The following is a 16,837-nucleotide window of genomic DNA, read 5'->3' as shown; positions in this document are numbered from 1 at the left end:
TACTGGGAGCGTCTGCGGGGCTCCGTGGGTCATGATTTGCAGGCCTGATGACAGTACTTTAGCCATAAGGAGGCTGCGGCAGGGCCTGTGTCACTCATAAGGCACATTGTGTGTGCATGTGTGTATGTGTGTGTGTGTGTGTGTGTATGTGTGTGTGTGTGTGTGTGTGTGTGTGTGCTTAATGGAGTATTCTGTCACCCTCCATCAGGCTTGGCTCTCTGCTGGAAGCTCCTGTGACTGTTAGCTCCCTCATTTAACCAGAGTGTTCTTTAGTCTGCTGAAGAGATGCTGAGCCGGCACCTCCTCCCTGGTAGCGCCGTCAAATTAAAACAGAGAAAGGAGGACAGAAATGGCCAGAGAGTTCGAAGCCCACTGTTCTCTCCAGCGTTCTTGCTCCGGTTGATGAGCAGAGGAAGAGAGAGGGACGAAAAGAGAGGCAAAAGGAGAAAGAGAGAGAGAGGGAAAGGATGTGCAAGGCTGCAAGAGTGACTAGTAGTAACAGCAGAAACAGCTTAGACCAGAATAGCTGGTCACTAGGGAATATCATCACATGGTCAACCAGCAACACATGGACCGGACCTGCGCTAAGCTGCCATAAGTATTTGGACAGTGACAATACGATTTAGTTAAAAGGCATTTTTTGCACACCATCCCTCCTCCTTTTTCAAAGGCTTAAAAGTAATTGGACAATTAACTGATAATATAGGCAGTTTCATGGCCAGGTGTGGCCTGTTTATTATTCTGTGACAGATTAAGGAGAAAAAAGGTCTGGAGTTGATTCCAAGTGCTGAATTTGTATTTGGTAGCTGGTTATGGGAACTCTTAATATGTGGTCCACATTTCTTTGAAAGAAGAACTGCACTAGTAAGCTGTTGAGCACCACCAAAAATCCTAGACGACAACAGAAGACCACTGTCAACAGGATTATTACAGATTTCTTCACAACATCTGGTGAAATCAAGAACTCTTGAGGAGGTTGGTGCATCATTGACTACTGTCTACAATCAAGATTTACGCCTTCATGAATGTAAATACAAAGGGTTTTCTACAAGATGCAAACCACTGGTGACACTCCAGAACAGAAAGGTTCAATCAGACTGTTTGAAAATGCTGGAACAAGACATGTCTGACAGATAAAACCAAGACTAACTTGAGCATGGAGAAGGAAAGGACGGGTTCACGAGGTGAAGCATTCCACATCATTAGTCAAACATGGTGGAGGCACTGTTATGACATTGGCAACTGGGTCACTGGTGTTTGGAGATGTACTTTCTGCTCAGATTCAGTTGAATTCTGCAAAACTGAAGGCTGGCGCTTCGCAGTACAGATGGATAATGACCCAAAACATACTGCAGAAGCAACCCAAGGCAAAGAATTTCAAGACGTTCAAGACTTCAAGACAGCTGAGCAGAGAAAAAGGCCTGGCAAAGCATCTCAGGGGTGATGTCCATGAGTTCTAGACTTCAGGCAGTCATTAGCCCTATTCAGACAGGATTCGTTTTATATGGGGGGGTGGAGTTATGTAATTGTACTGCAGGATGTCAGTAAAATTAAATGTATGACTGATTTGTACGGCATAAGAAATCTGCATGCAAGTATTCAGAATCATACTTTTATAATGATGTTATTTTGTCCAATTACTTTTGACCTTGAAAAGAGAGAGACTATGTACAAATCTGCCGGGATTCCTAAACAGTTCTTGCATTTTAATATTTTTTATTAGACGTCTTGAATGCTAAAGCTAATAGTATGTATTGCTATGTCATTTGGCGAAATCATATGGAGGCGAAATGACAGAAACTGTGCCACTGTCCAAATACTTATGTCCCTGCCTGTATAATGTCTTACAGACAGCTAAACTCCCTCCATGGGTTTCTAGGTAAGGTGAAATTTAGAAAATCAGTTTTCAAGCTGTGTGTTGTAAAGTTTTAAAGACAGATGGCAGCTCCGACTCCATGGGAAGCATACCGAGTCTGATACCTGATGCCGCAGTAAATCCATCAAACTCAAACAGAATCCACTGCTGGCTTGTTTTTACCCACCGTGCTTCCAAGGAGGTCTTGCCAAGTGAAACGTGCAACAGCACTTCAAAACTAGACCCGTGTGTGACGTTTTTGTTTTTTTTGAAAGACACTGGGATTACTGTGAGAGCCTGTACCTTCATAATGCCATTCCAGTTGTCGCCGGTGGACACCTGGAAGAGTGTGAGGAAGGCCATGCCGAAATTCTCAAAGGTGGCATGCCGGCTCATGCCCTCACACGGGTAGTCTTCATTGCACACTGTCAGAAACACAGGGAGACACAGGTAATTAGGTGCTGGGTATATTGGAACTACTACTTTTGCTAATTACATGTAGCATGTTTTGCATTTATGGCTTTATGGCTGATGCATGGAAACTGTGGAAGTGACTAGAATGGCTAAAAGCTAACACTAGACCGACTGGAGAGGGGCCAACTGGCTTCTAGGCTAAATGCTAATCTAGCTGACCTGCTGCAGTTTATTTAGCTAGCTAATCATGCACTGTGCCAAGGGGACCCTGAGAGCAATACTCTTCGCTAAGACTTGTGGAAATGACTGGAAAAAATAATTATAATATTTTTGGCACAGTGCCAAGCTAGGCTAGGCTATGCCATGCTACATGGCTATTGCGATCCGTTGTGGTGGCGGAAGCCAATCAATAAAAGTGGAGCTTACTGGTTTTTCTTCACCATTAAGGGCAAAACAGCATGTTTTTTATTCTCAGGTCAAATAACAGGGTGGTAAACAGGCGTGTGATATTATTTGTATATATTTTACCAAATAAATGCATTCTGTTGGACCTTTAAAAGAGGCAGTACAGTTCTGAATGTATATTAGGGACGGGCGGAGGGGTATAGGGTGGACTTTTTGGGGGTTTGTTTAGGGACGCTGGGTTGTAACACTGTGTTAAAACTAACCCCGCCATGTGGAGGCCGTACTTTAGCCTGACTATTTTTTTGTGATGTTTATGACTTATGTCTATGTCTTGTTGCAAAAACAATAAAAAGCTTCAGGGTAAATCTGGGGGAACATCTGTCTGATTGCTCTCACAATCTGCAGATGGCGTTGCTTTGAGAAAACAAGAAGATGCTCAAAAGATGTTGTGGCTATTAACCTTGCTGTCGCCTTAGATCTGCGCATCACTCCTCTAAGCCCATTTAAATAAAGGGATTTGAGTGAGTGTGAATGCAGCTGTATCTTACCCAGCTCTCCAAACAGCTCTACTCCCAGAGCAGCGTAGATGAAAAAGAGCAACATGAAGAGAAGGCCCAGGTTCCCCACCTGAAAAGTAGCACATGAACACGTGTGTGTTAGTCCGTTTGAGGTGCTGTTCATGATTGGACTAATTAGGACTCCTCTAGGGCACCTCAGATGTCACTGTGATAATACCAATTTCTGACGTGGTTTTGACCCTCGGCCTTGTTCTCTGACCCGGGTTATGGATTTGCCAAATAGCTTTGTCAAACGATAAAACTAACGTCAAATCTGTTGCTCTAGAATTGCTAGAATATTGTAACGCGAGCTCCTGCAGTATCGTTCAGCCCTAGCGGCTTATCTGACGAAGTCCCTCTGCAGCAAACCCTTCAGTGCCTGTTTCCCTGGAGCTTAATGAAGCAGAGCACATTTGTTGTTTAACAAAAAGCTAATAAATAATAGAGCAGCGGCAGCAATCAGGTACTGAATTAACACGTCTAATGGAACAAACAACCTGTCTCTTTATGCAGCTGCCACGCACACAGAATAAACCACATACAGACACCCACGCCTCCTGTGCTATGTACGAACATGTTCTGCACCCAGAGATGAGACAAAACAAAAAGCAAGCCTAAGTAACCGTAATTATTCAAACTGAGGAGGACGAGGTGGAGAAGGAGGAGGAGGAGGAAGAGGACGAGGAGGAGGAGGAGAGAGCATCCTAGACATGTAAAATGCTGCTTTGAGTTCTTTTCTGAGTAATTTGTGCGATTGTGCAATCCTCACAGCCTCTCTGACTGTTTTGGTCATGAAACAGAAATTAGCTTTGGGGTCAGTCTGGTGCTAATGAACAAGCCTGCTGCGTCTCAAAATGTGAGGGGAGGGAAACGGCCCTGCAGAAACCTGACTTCTTTGAGGTGTCGGTAATGAAATAGCAAAGAAACATCAGTTGAAAATGGAGGACAGCAGCGTCCTATAGTGACCTCACCAGCAGTAGCCTTACCAACAATGGCATTACCAGCAGTAGCCTTACCAGCAGTGGTTTCACCAACAGTAGCCTTACAAGCAATAACCTCACCAACAGTAACCTTACCAACAATGGGCTGACCATCTGTGGTTCTATCAATTGGGGTCTTATCAGCAGTGACCTTACCAACAATGGCCTTACTGGCAGTGGCCTTACCAGCAGTGGCTTTAACAACAGTGGTATTACCAGAAGTATCATTACTAGCAGTGACCTTTCCAGCAGTGGCCTTGCCAACAGTGGTCTTACCAGCAGTGGCTCAGGGTTGACCAGTAGTAGTACTGAGCTATTGATGACGGGATTCAATAACCCTCTCTGTTCCCTGGGCGCCGCAGTGATGGCTGCCCACTGCCCTGGACATGAGTGCTCAACGTCCACTATGTTAAATGTGTGAATATGGTTGTCCTTACCAGCAATGGTTTTACCAGCAGTACCATTACTGGCAGTAGCCTTTCCAATAGTGGCCTGACCAACTGTGGTCTTACCAGCAATGGCTTTACCAGCAGTGATTTTACAAGCAGTGGCCTTAAAAGCCATGGCCTTAGATAATAATATAATAACATGCAAAATTATGTTCTAATAAAATTGAAATTTAGAATAGTTACAATAATCTTTTTATTTTTAACAAAATTCCATTATAAAAGTTATAAAATAAGTTATAAAAATATACATGCAATATGCAAAATGAAAGTCTAATAAATCAATATTCAGAGGTTCTAAGAAAATGAATATTTAGAATAAGGTAATCAAATTATTACTTGATATAAATTATAATGATTGATTAATATTTAAAATCAAGTTATATTAAATGTAATATTCAAAATGAAGTTCTAATAAATAATATTTGGTATAATTACAACGATTTTAATATGCGAAATACGCTGTTCAGTACTGCACTGGGTGCAATCCCCACTGGCGACTGTAATACTACTAAACTTACTGCTCTCTGTCACAGCAGAACAGGACTGTGGTCATTCTGAAAACCACCCGCGGGACAGGCCAGGAAGCCTCAGCCATCAACCCTGCTGACCGTACCACTACAGAGCTTCCCTAAGGCAGAACCGTGTCCTGAAACTGTAATCTCTCTAATATCCTGCTATCTTTCCCCTCCACTCACTGGCGGTGGAGTAAGCACAAGTGACATTTCATGTTAGCAAGCCTGGATGAAGAAGAACAGCAACGTCGTAGGATCAGGTCAGCGTCCGAACTGCTAGTGGCTTGGTCGTAAAAAAAAAAAACAAACTACAAAGTGACATGAATGAAAACGAGATCACAAGGTTGACCAAGAAGCTTGACCAACAAGGCTGGGCGGCTATTTAAAGGTATTCCCTAAAGGCCTATGTGTTGATTTGGGACGAAGCCCCTTTTCTTGTGACGAACCACAGCACAGTGAGCGGTAGCATGGCTTTGGCCTGGATGGACCTCATCCAACTTTATAAGGTACCGGAAAACACACTCGGATAGGTTGTAGTTTAGCTGCTAGCCGCTAGCCGCTAGCTGCTTTGCCGCTTTGCTGTCACTCCAGCTATGTAACACAACTCCTTTACATCTCCTTACCCTAAGCTTTCCCTGGCTTGAAATACACTTTGTGTCCAAATATTTGTGGACACGCTTTCTAATGAATGCATTCATTAATGAACCTATTGGCACCATGCTTCCTAATGCCAGGTGTAGGCTAGTGGGGTGTTAAGACCCCCAGCATTTCATGTGTTGTTATGGGGACCAAATTGAGCTTCCCAAATGGGCCATATCATTACAGCCCAGACAAGGCCCATGTTTTTGACACCTCCTGGTCCCATCACTGACCCTGGTGGGCATCCATATGTGGGGCCAACATGGAACCCTATGTTAGATTTTGGATGGTGTTCCACCTCTCCTCAGATGGAATTCGGCAGCTTGCTGAGCCTAGGTATCAAACCCACAGCCCTGTCATCATTAGCCTGGAGCTCTAACCACTGAGCCACCACTGCCCACAAGTTCCAGAGCCTTGAGGTACATCCTTCTATTAGAACCCCCCAACTTGTAGCTCCACCTTGCTAGTTAGAGACAGTAGCCCTGTACCTATCGAGGCACAGTATGTGTTAGCCATCCTAGCTCTTCATTAGTGGTCAGAGTTTCTGGCTGTTCTTGCCTGGACATTTTCAGTTGGTGGTCAGCGAGTGAAAGCAGAAGGTCGGCGTTTCTAAGAAAGTGAGTGTGAGGCCTGTAGACAAGCCCAGACATAAGTGCTGTACCTGAGGCAATGCCTGGACCACAGTGTCCAGCAGTGCTCGCATCCCAGTGGCCATCTTCAACAGCTTCAGCACTGCAGGAGAGAAGGAGAGAGAGAGAGAGACTGGGTGAGCGGTGGAGGTGTAGATGATCAGAGCGGACAAGTGTGTGAGGGCATGCGGACAAGAGTTGTGTGTGTGTGTGTGTGTGTGTGTGTGTGTGTGTGTCTGGATAAGGCTGTGCATGCCTGAATACAGTTGATGGAGTGGAAAGAGAATAGAGAGACAGACTACAGATAGAAGTGTAGAAGGACCACCTTCTCCCCTGCCCCCCCACCCCCCACCCCACACACACACCAATCACCACGCTAGTTTGATTCCAGACCCACCAGCTAATGAGCAGCGCAGGAAAAGGTCAGGGCTAAATTTAAAATGCATGCTAATGCTAACCAGCCTGTGCGGGATACTGATAGATCAAGATCAACAAGAGCTTCATTGCCCTCCTCTCCAGACAGTATACCCTAAAATCCACAGGCTATGGATATGTATTCACAATGTATTCACCTAGTTTGGCCACGCCCACTCTCCAAAAGTTAGTTTCTTCTGCCTTTATGGTCATGGCGTATTCAAGATAAATGCAGCCTGAGGCAAGCAACTGCTGTGGACACTGATCGCAAAGTTGCTAGCTAGCAATGCTAACCCAAAATTCCAACAGGCGGCTTAACGCTATTCAGAGATGCCGAGCATCCTTATGTTTCTTCCGAAGAAGAAAGAGGACCTGCATCCATGGTTGAATGAACATTAGTGGTAATATAAAAAAAAAAAAAAAGGCTCACTTACTTTTTCTAGCCTGCACTTTTTTTTGTAAAATCAGGGTAAAAACAGTTGACAGCTCGGAGAAGGAGGTTGTATTAAAGTGGCTAGTGCAACACAGAGAGTTCCAGCCCTGTTATCGGTACCCATCCAGCTCTAACACGTCCCACTCTAACCTTACTCTCTCTCTAAAGACCCCATAAACAGATCAACCAGCGAACAGCAGTGCAGCAGTGACCCGTAGCGGGATGGGAACTTGTCTGGGCTGATATTTGCCCCGCTCGTGTTGGGTAATGGCGCAGATGTGAAATCTAACAGCTGTGCGACTTAAGAGCTTATTAATGCACAGATTGATGATCACCCATTGTGGGGGAAATGGAGGGGAGAAAATGGGAGGAATCTGACAACCGACAAGGAGTGTGTGTGTGTGTGTGGGGTGGGGGGTTGTCTGTGTGGCATTTGGGAACAGCCTGTGCAAACATTTTGCAGCGCAGCAGCTGAAATTAAAGCACCGAGGAGGTGGGTGGGTTTGGGGGGAGTTTCCGGGTAGTTAGACAGTGAAGATGCAAATTGTGTGTGTGTGTGTGTGTGTGTGCGTAGGTGTGTGTGCGTGAACACTAACTGTGAAGGACATGTAGTATCCTCATTATGAAGATGATAGTGTGTGTGTGTGTGTGTGTGTATATGTCTGTGTGCAAACAAGACTAACTGTGGGGGATGTGCGGTGTCCTCATTATGAGTTTGACAGGGTGTGTGGATGTGTGTGTGTGTGTGTGTGTGTGTGTGTGTGTGGATGTGTGTGTATATATGTGTGTGTGTGAGATTAACCAGGGGCAATGTATGATGGACAACGCATAGATGAGCAGATAGATCCCAGTGATATATATGACAGTGTGTTTGTGTGTGTGTGTGTGTGTGTGTAAGAGTCAGTTACTAACCGCGGGCGATGCGGAGCACCCTCATGATGCGGATGATGGTGGGGTTTATGGGTAAAGCTGCGCTGATTTCAATCTCCTCCAGGGTGATGCCCATTACTGACAGCAGCACTATAGCCAGGTCCAGCTGATTCCACCTACGCACACACACACACACACACACACACACACACACACACAGAGAAGACATGTCATTCATTATTCCAGTACACACACTGCAAGCCCAAGGAATGGAATTGTGGGGGAAATATGATTTCTAAAAGATAATAAATATTACAGTGTATTAAAGATTATTAAAATGGGGTGTGAGTGTGTGAGATTAGGTCTTTGGGGTGCGAGTCCAAGTACAGTCTCAGGTCTTTGGTGCGAGTCCAAGTCAAGTCGTTTTTTTCACAGGTCTCATTTTAAGTCCAAATCGAGTCCTAAAGTCCTGAGTCTCTGGGGTGTGAGTCCAAGTTGAGTCCTAAAGTCCTGAGTCTCTGGGGTGTGAGTCCAAGTTGAGTCCTAAAGTCTTGAGTCTCTGGGGTGTGAGTCCAAGTTGAGTCCTAAAGTCCTGAGTCTCTGGGGTGTGAGTCCAAGTTGAGTCCTAAAGTCTTGAGTCTCTTTGGTGTGAGTCTGAGTTGAGTCCTAAAGTCTTGAGTCTCTTTGATGTGAGTCTGAGTTGAGTCCTAAAGTCTTGAGTCTCTGGGGTGTGAGTCCAAGTTGAGTCTTAAAGTCTTGAGTCTCTTTGGTGTGAGTCTGAGTTGAGTCTTTTAGTCTAAAGTCTCTGGGCTTTGAGTCCAATTTGATTTTTGTGTTTCTCTGGTCTCAGTTAAAGTCTAGTCTTAAGTGTCTGGAGTGTAAGTCCAAGTCGAGTCTTAAAGTTTCGAGTCTCTGGAGTGTGAATCCGAGTTGGGCCCTGTGTTTTTCAGGTCTCAGTCAAAGTCTACTCTTGAGTCTCTGGAGCGTGAGTCTGAATTAGCTGAGTTTTAAGTCTCAAGCCTCTTGGTTGTGAGTCCAAGTTAAGTCTTGTGTCTCTCAAGTACAAGTCCAAGTCAAGTTTTGAGTCTTTGGGGTCCACCTTCGCACACACACATACAGTCAAAGTTTAGTCTTGAGTCTCTGGAGTGTAAGTCCAAGTTGATTCCTATGTTTCTCTGATCTCAGTCAAAGTCTAGTCTTGAGTCTCTGGGGTATAAGTCCAAGTTAAATCTTGAGCCTCTGGGGTGTAAGTTCAAGTTGAGTCCTAAGGTCTTGAGTCTACGTTTAGGTCTTGAGTCTACGAGTTTACGTTGAGCCTTGTTTTTCTCAGGTCTCACTTAAAGTCCAGTCTTGAGTCTCTGGGATGTGAGTCTGAGCTGAGTTTTAAGTCTGGTCAAGATTTGAGTCTTTGGAGAACAAGTCTGTAAAATCTTTGTGTGTTTATGGGATGCGAGACAGTGTCAAGTCTCAAGTCTTGGCGGTCAGAGTCAAGTGTGGTCTCCTTGGGGTCCCTTAGTCCTAAGCGTACAACTACCATCTATTATGTCAACAAAGTTAGTATTCCTTCCAGTGCTGGCATCAACCTTCTTGTACTCGTTGCAGCCTAAGATTACACCACATCTTAATTTGAGAGCTCCATCATCTTAAATTGAGTCCCGGTTGAAGAGACAGCTGGGGACTGCGCTTGCAGCTTGGGACCGATTAATAGCGCCCAATTACAGCAAAGACAATTAAGAGGGAGTTTTACCTCAGGCAACCTCGTTAAGCTAGTTCCGGAGGGGAAGTGTTCAAGTCTCTGATGACAGATCTCTGTCACAGGTTATAACCGAAAGTGAAACTGCCGTCTAGTAGTCCCACAATGCACTACAACAGGTGGTATACAAACCATATATTCTAGCAGAGACAAAGGAGCAGACGATCTCAACTCGGTCCTTAGGGCCTTGCCAGACTGTCGGGGGCTCGGGACTGTCTGGAGGAATCCAATGACTAGTTACATTACCAGAACCTTCTGTAACTTAGAGGTCGAGAATAAAATCAAGGGAAAAGTTGGAGAGATGGAGTGGGACTCCTGGGACTCTTTACCTAAAGCTGAGGAGCAACTCAGCTGAGCTGAGCTCACCTGTTCATTCGTTGTTTCTTCCGAAATCAGGGGTATTAAAAAGAGTCTATCCTGCTTTGGTTGGAGAAACTGTCTCTACTGTCCAGGGAAGAAGGCTTTCTACATCTAGATTTTGAAGGAGCATTGCTGTGAGGATTTGACTGCATTCACGACTAGAGCCAGCCCCAACTCCCCAGCTCTTCTCAAAAGCTATTGGATGGAGCACCATCCATCATTCCAGAGAAGACAGTTCCACTGCCACACAGCTCAAAGCTGAGGGGCTTTATACCCCTCTAGCCCACCCCATCTTCTCAAAAGGGACTACACAAGCTATGTGTATGTGTGCATTTGAACATCTGTGTCCGCAATTCTTAGAGAAGCTGAATGCATTCATCAGAAGGGGTGTCCACAAACATTTGGATTGGGTCATCCTATAGCAAACCTTCTCAGATAGGTCCCCTGAACACTGAAGATCCTGGAAAATAAACAAATGACGAGTGGTCGCTGACATCTGTGGTACTGCATTCTACAAACAAGCTGTCCTCAGAATTTACTGAGTGCTCACTTTACTGAACCTTATTAAAATCGATTTCTGAATTGATGCAGTTGAATTGCCACCTTCAGCCAGATGCATTTTTACACTCCAAGCCCAAACAACAGCAGCATCTGTCACAACACACCTGCTGCCCCTCAGCCTCGCGAGTGTGACCCAGTTAAGAGGCATGGAGCATTACGCCAGTAAATAAGGAGGTGTGTGAAAGCATGCTGGTGTCAGGCCTGGCTGGGCCTGTGTAAAAAAGACAAAGTGCTGGGCAATAACAGCTCGCTTATTTTCAGCCCGGCCACCTTTAAATGGGTCAGCACTGCCCGTCCTCATAAAGCCGCCCAATACGGAGAGTGCGTTCACTAGGGCCCACTGGGGCGTCAACGTCAGGAGATGACGAGGCAGAAAATAATACTACACTGTCTGCTTGGTCCTCGTCTAACACATGTCATGTGTCCCCTTCAAAGTGCTGGTCATTGAAATCCGCCCCCAGAGTAGTTGGTGTTCTTCAGGTCCACGTTGGTCGTAGTTAAATGGATGGTGTGTGGAATTGTTTCTACCACTGTATTCGGGATGTCCCGATGGATCTCGATGGATTCCGATGTATACAGAAGGATCAAGTTTCAGCTTTTAAGGTTCTGATCCACTTCTGATCTGCTACACCACACTGGTTGCTATGGATGACACCAGAATTAATTGTAAACAGAGCTTTATTTGAACTGATAAGAGCGGTGACGTTACCAGTTAGCAGCCAAAACAAAAGCTAAAGTTAGCCTCTAATGCTAACTCTTCATTCCACCTTAAATAGTGCCTCAGCTACAGTGTGTACAGTTCAACAGCAGAGCATAACTGCTGCGTTATTTAAGGTGGAACGGAAAGCTTGGGAAAAAGAAAACTAGCGTTAGCTCTGAGCCTTGCTGTAAACGAGACGCAGCAACAGCAAAGCACCCCCCCACTACTTCCATATACTAGCTAGGCTGCACCGTGATCACTATGGTATTCCTGTAGTCTGACTGTTAAGGTGTTGATATTCAGTTGCTATAGTATTTCAGTGGTTGCTAAGGTGCTCCAGGTGTCTGTTAAAGTGGGTGCTTTGGTGTTGGCAATGTATTTCTAGTTGGTCCCTTTAGTATGACAGGTGGTTGCTAGGACAGTTGCTAAGATATTTCAGGTATATTAATATTTCAGTGTACTTGAGGTCTGCTAAGCTGATCCAGGTGGTTGCTATGGATGAAAACTGGGAGTTTCCAAAACCAGAGATTTTCAAGTACAAGATCTGGTAGACCACCAAAACTGCGAGAGAGGGGAGAAAACCAAGCTCCACTCGTGCTTTAGATCTAAAAACATCAACATCTCAGATGTTTCTCTCCATCCTTCCACCGAGAGAAAACCGCTCAACAGTGTTGCTCATCAAGAATGTCTGAACCTGACGTACCTAATGCACTTTGCTTTTGGTATACAAATATGACGAGTAGATCAAGTAAGTCCACAAACTTTTGGCCATATAGTGTATGCTCCATCAATGCCATGCAGGCGCTAATTTCAGTTTCATTGCGATGATAAATTTGAGGGAAAAACCAATATTTTGTACTGTTTCACCCTCCGGTGAAGCACTGAGCAAACAGAGCCGGAGCTCGGCGGGAGTCTCCTGCTAATTAATCAATTAAATCCATTAGACAGACAGCAAAGGACAGAGAAAGAGAAAAAGAGACCGAAAGAGAGAGAGAGATGGAGAGACAGGGAGAGAGAGAGAGTAAAGAGCTGAAAGTAGTGATGTCACAGTTCTGAACCAAAATCTGCTTCAGATTTCATTTTTGCAAACATTTTGATTAAGCATATCTCCTGGTGTCCCACAGGGTTCTATATTAGGGCCTATTAAAGTGAAGAAATGTGGGCTACAGAGGGGTTAAAGGGGTTAAAGGTGCCACAAAATACATTTATGTAGTATCTGAAGATGTATAAATAATAAATGTGTGACTTACTATATAAAGTAAATAAATAGTAGAATAGTAACTAATAGAAATGCTTAGATGTTGTTCTAAAAGCCTATTTACAACCCTGTTATTTTACCTTAAATAGGGTTAATTAGGGTGACCATATTTTGTTTTTCAAAATAGAGGATAGTGGGGACACACTGGCATTCGTCGTGGTTAAGACATTGTAGCTGGGGGGCTTCAAGTAGGCCTAAGTTGTAGGTCTGTACAGCATTAATAGCCTATTTTGCTACTACTTTCACGTCACATTAGGGTCTTAAAATAAAAAAAAACTTTACCACCCTGTTACATATATATATATATATATATATATATATATATATATATATATATATATATATATATATATATATATATATATATTATTTTTATGCCAATGTAAACTAAATTAAAAAACTGATTCGTGTTTATTTACACTTGTTTAAGCATTTTTAGGCTGTGGTCAGTCGGCTGTGGTGGGACACAATTTGACCAATGGATGATATAGATGCAGGTACACGTAGACCAATAGTAGCAGTGAGAAGGCGGGGCTCAAGCAGGCATGTTTAAAGCTGGTTTATACAATTTAGAAATCCCACCTGATGCATTTTTGACATTCCAAAAAGAGGACATGCCCAGGAAAAAGAGAACGTATAGTCGCCCTACTATACGGGCTCATGATAGCCTTAGTTGGCTGGTTTACATCACTCTAATGGCCTGTAGCCTAGCTTAGCTTTTAACACTGTAACAAGACCTTGTTGTCATTTTCCCACAGTTTTACTGGATAGTATTGCATTCCTCTTTGGTTCCTCTCGGTGTCCAGATGGCATGGTGTGTGGTTAACTGGCTGAAGAGATTTCAGTAGGGTCTGGTAGGTTAGCTTTTAGCCTAGCCCCTGACTAGCACCTGCTGGTTTCAGGAGCTTCCCAGCAACACGTGGCCATCGCAGGGATACCCCCAGTGCCAATCCTCTGGTCGGCCTTTCCCTGAGCGGTGCTTCATTTGGTTGGCTAGCATTAGCTTTTAGCCTTTTTTTTAAAGGACTGCTCCCATTTTCCCCAGCAGTAACTGCTGCATTTAGCCTTAAAAGGCTTTCGCTAGTGGGCTGTGATTATAATGAGCCAAGACTGTTATGCAACAGTTTTGGGGTTTTGGAATTGCCCCGGTGACCCAATCCAAACCATGGCTTAGAAACCAAGTAAATGAATGATGTGGAAAGTGGGTGAACTGTTACACCCCTAAGTGAAATAAAAGGAAAGGGGAATAGAAAGAGAGAGAGAGAGAGAGAGAGAGAGAGAGAGAGAGAGAATTTGGCAGCCACAGCTGTGTGTATCTGTGTGTGTGTGTTTGTGTGTGTGTGCAGTACCTGTCTTTGAAGAAGCGACGGAAGCCAAATGCAATGAGCTTCAAGACAGCCTCCAGCACAAAGGTGCTGGTGAAGAAATAATTACAGTACTTGAGAGCGATCTCCAGAGACTGAGGGGAAAGCAAGACAGACAGAAGGTGAGACAAATAGGGTACAGAGGGGGGTGGGGTGGGGTTGGAGGGGGGGGTAAGAAGAATGGACATGTGAGCAAATTAAGGTAAAACAGGAACCACTGCAGTAAAAATAGTCCCTATAACTATTGCATGTTCTGAATCTGAGTTCAGGTTCTATTACACCTCCTGCAGTATTGCCCTACAGTGCTCCTATTATTAGCCAGAAGCTCTTATCCAGAGTAGCTTACAGTGGAAACCTCTTATTTGCATGGTGTAATACATCTGTCTATGTGGTGCCTAATTGAGCCTAATCTATTGCTGCATGGAGGGCTGTGATGTTACCCAGGTTAAAGCAACATTATGTGGCATTAATGGATTAAAATAATAGCTTCAAAATCAGGCTGAAGCTCCATTGACCTGTAATAGGGAGAATAGCATCTCTATTGGTGCTACTCCCAGCTTGGCAGGGAGGAGGGAAATGCTTGCATCCACATGCTTCTTTCACTTTCAGTGGCAGTTCTGTATCTCTCAACAGTCCAGAAAAGTCCAGAAATGCATGTAAGCATGTCTTTAAGAAGTGACTCAAAGCATGAATTCCATTCCCTGACTGTAGGGGGAGCCCAGGAGGAAGACCAGACAGCAGTGCTTGCATAATGCTGCTTTAACCAACAGTAATGTTAACCAACATCATGACTAGCATTACTGATACTGCTGTTACTGTTACTGCTGCCTAGCATAGGGGGATGGGTTCCCTCATTGTCTTGGTTCCTCCCAAGTTCTTCCAGCTTTCATTTGGAGAACAGCATGAAATTCCATCAAGTATCAGAAAGTCTGGGGCCTTCCAACAGGACAATGATCCCAAGCATACCTCAAAGTCCACTGAAGCATGGTTTCAGAAGAAGTCCTGGAAGATTCTGCAGTGTTCGTCACAGTTGTCTGACTTGAAGTCCATAGAAAATCTTTGGTGGGATTTAAAGAAGACAGTTGCAGCACGCAAACCACAGACAATTTTAGCAAACCCGAGGCCAGATAAGTCTGGAACGCTGCCAGAAGCTGGCAAGACTGTCTGGGGAAGACCACCATCTGCAGGACCTGCATCATGCCCTTTCTGTTTATTGCATGGAGTACCTGAGTTGTTGTTGAGCTGTCAGGCAACTAGTTATTTATACCAGCTTTGATCATGTGTGGTTGTGCTGTTGGTCATATTAAGCGTTCCAGCGTTCTTCTTCCGTTCCAGACTAATCTGGCCTCCGGTTCTCTAAAATTGTCTGTGGTTTGTGCGCTGCAACCGCCTTCTTTAAATCCCACCAAAGTTTTTATATGGGCTTCAATTCAGACGACTGTAATGGTCACTCCAGAATCTTCCAGGACTTCTTCAGTGGACTTTGAGATATGCTTGGGATCATTGTCCTGTTGGAAGGCCCAGACTTCAGACTTATATGTTTTCACTTGAGTTTAATGGACTAGGTTGTCATGACAGACAAGCTAGTCCATGAAGGCGAGCTACAACCGCCTTTTTTAATTCCCACCAAAGATTTTCTATGGGCCTCAAGTCAGACCACTGCAGAATCTTCCAGGACTTCTTCTGAAACCATGCTTCAGTGGACTTTGAGGTATGCTTGGGATCATTGTCCTTTGACTTTCTGATACTTGATGGAATTTCATGCTGTTCGCCAAATGAAAGCTGGAAGAACATGGGAGGAACCAAGACAGTGAGGGAACCCATCCTCCTCTGATGAATTGCTAATAAATTGTATACAGTAAGTATTATCTATGCTAGGCAGCAGTAACAGTAACAGCAGTATCAGTAAATAACAGACACTCAGGAGCTACAAAGTTCTTGCAGTTGTTCAGGTATGTCTGATGTTAGCGTAAAATGGCCCATTTAATCTAAGAAGTTGTTAGCCAGCCAGCTGGTCTTCGAGCCGTTATACGCGCTGGACTCAGGGCAGTGCTATCTCTCAATTGATTTTCTGGTCTGGACCGACTCCAAACACCACTGTAGATCCATCGTAAATAGAGAAGGTAACAAAAGCATGCTTAAATGTTGTGAAGTCCTGCTCGCAAACAGTGAAGAGGTTTGTAAGGATGCTTACGTGAGGCTGGCTGTAATGCTCCAGGGACATGGTCACTACATTAACACAAATGATGAAGGTGATGAACAGGTCCAGGTAGTGGCTGGTGCACAGTGTGTGGATCATCAGGCGGGCATGACTGTAGCTAGCGTAGTACGGGAGCTTCTGGGCTTCTGAGAAAAGGAAGGAAGAGAGAGCGAGAGCATGGTCAAGATCAAACACACCCTATACTAAAAGCTGGTCGGCCAGTATGACCACCATGTTGGTCATGCTGATAGATACGCTAGTCCATTAAACTCAAGTGAAAACACTAAAGTGAATACACTATCCTGGCCAAGCGTTTAGCTGGTCAACCAGTTTAACCAACTTGCTTAACAGCACTGACCATCAAGGACCAGCTTAGACCAGCAAAAGGTGAAATACTGTGACTCTCCCATAACACCTAAACCAGTGGTGTGGTCAGCAGGGGTGAGAGCCTACCAACAGGGCAAAGAGTATCTCATCAGGGCTG

General features: G+C 44.5%; 1 protein-coding gene across 2 annotated transcripts in view; it reads right to left on the bottom strand.

Moving 5' to 3' along the window:
• Nucleotides 1-16,837, bottom strand: part of cacna1ia (calcium voltage-gated channel subunit alpha1 Ia) — a 129,353-nt gene that overhangs the window by 24,898 nt on the left and 87,618 nt on the right. For both annotated transcript variants that reach the window (XM_072692921.1, XM_072692923.1), the window contains exons 24-29: nt 16,348-16,499; nt 14,139-14,248; nt 8,200-8,333; nt 6,473-6,543; nt 3,223-3,301; nt 2,159-2,280 (exon numbers count right to left, since the gene is read on the bottom strand). In XM_072692921.1, the coding sequence (XP_072549022.1) occupies nt 2,159-2,280; nt 3,223-3,301; nt 6,473-6,543; nt 8,200-8,333; nt 14,139-14,248; nt 16,348-16,499 (668 nt within the window). The remainder of the gene's footprint in view (nt 1-2,158; nt 2,281-3,222; nt 3,302-6,472; nt 6,544-8,199; nt 8,334-14,138; nt 14,249-16,347; nt 16,500-16,837) is intronic.

The sequence above is a fragment of the Salminus brasiliensis genome, chromosome 12, assembly GCF_030463535.1.
Source record: "Salminus brasiliensis chromosome 12, fSalBra1.hap2, whole genome shotgun sequence".
Lineage (NCBI taxonomy): Eukaryota > Metazoa > Chordata > Actinopteri > Characiformes > Bryconidae > Salminus > Salminus brasiliensis.
Note: the sequence above shows the minus strand (reverse complement) of the source record. Positions and strands in the feature narration are given on the sequence as shown.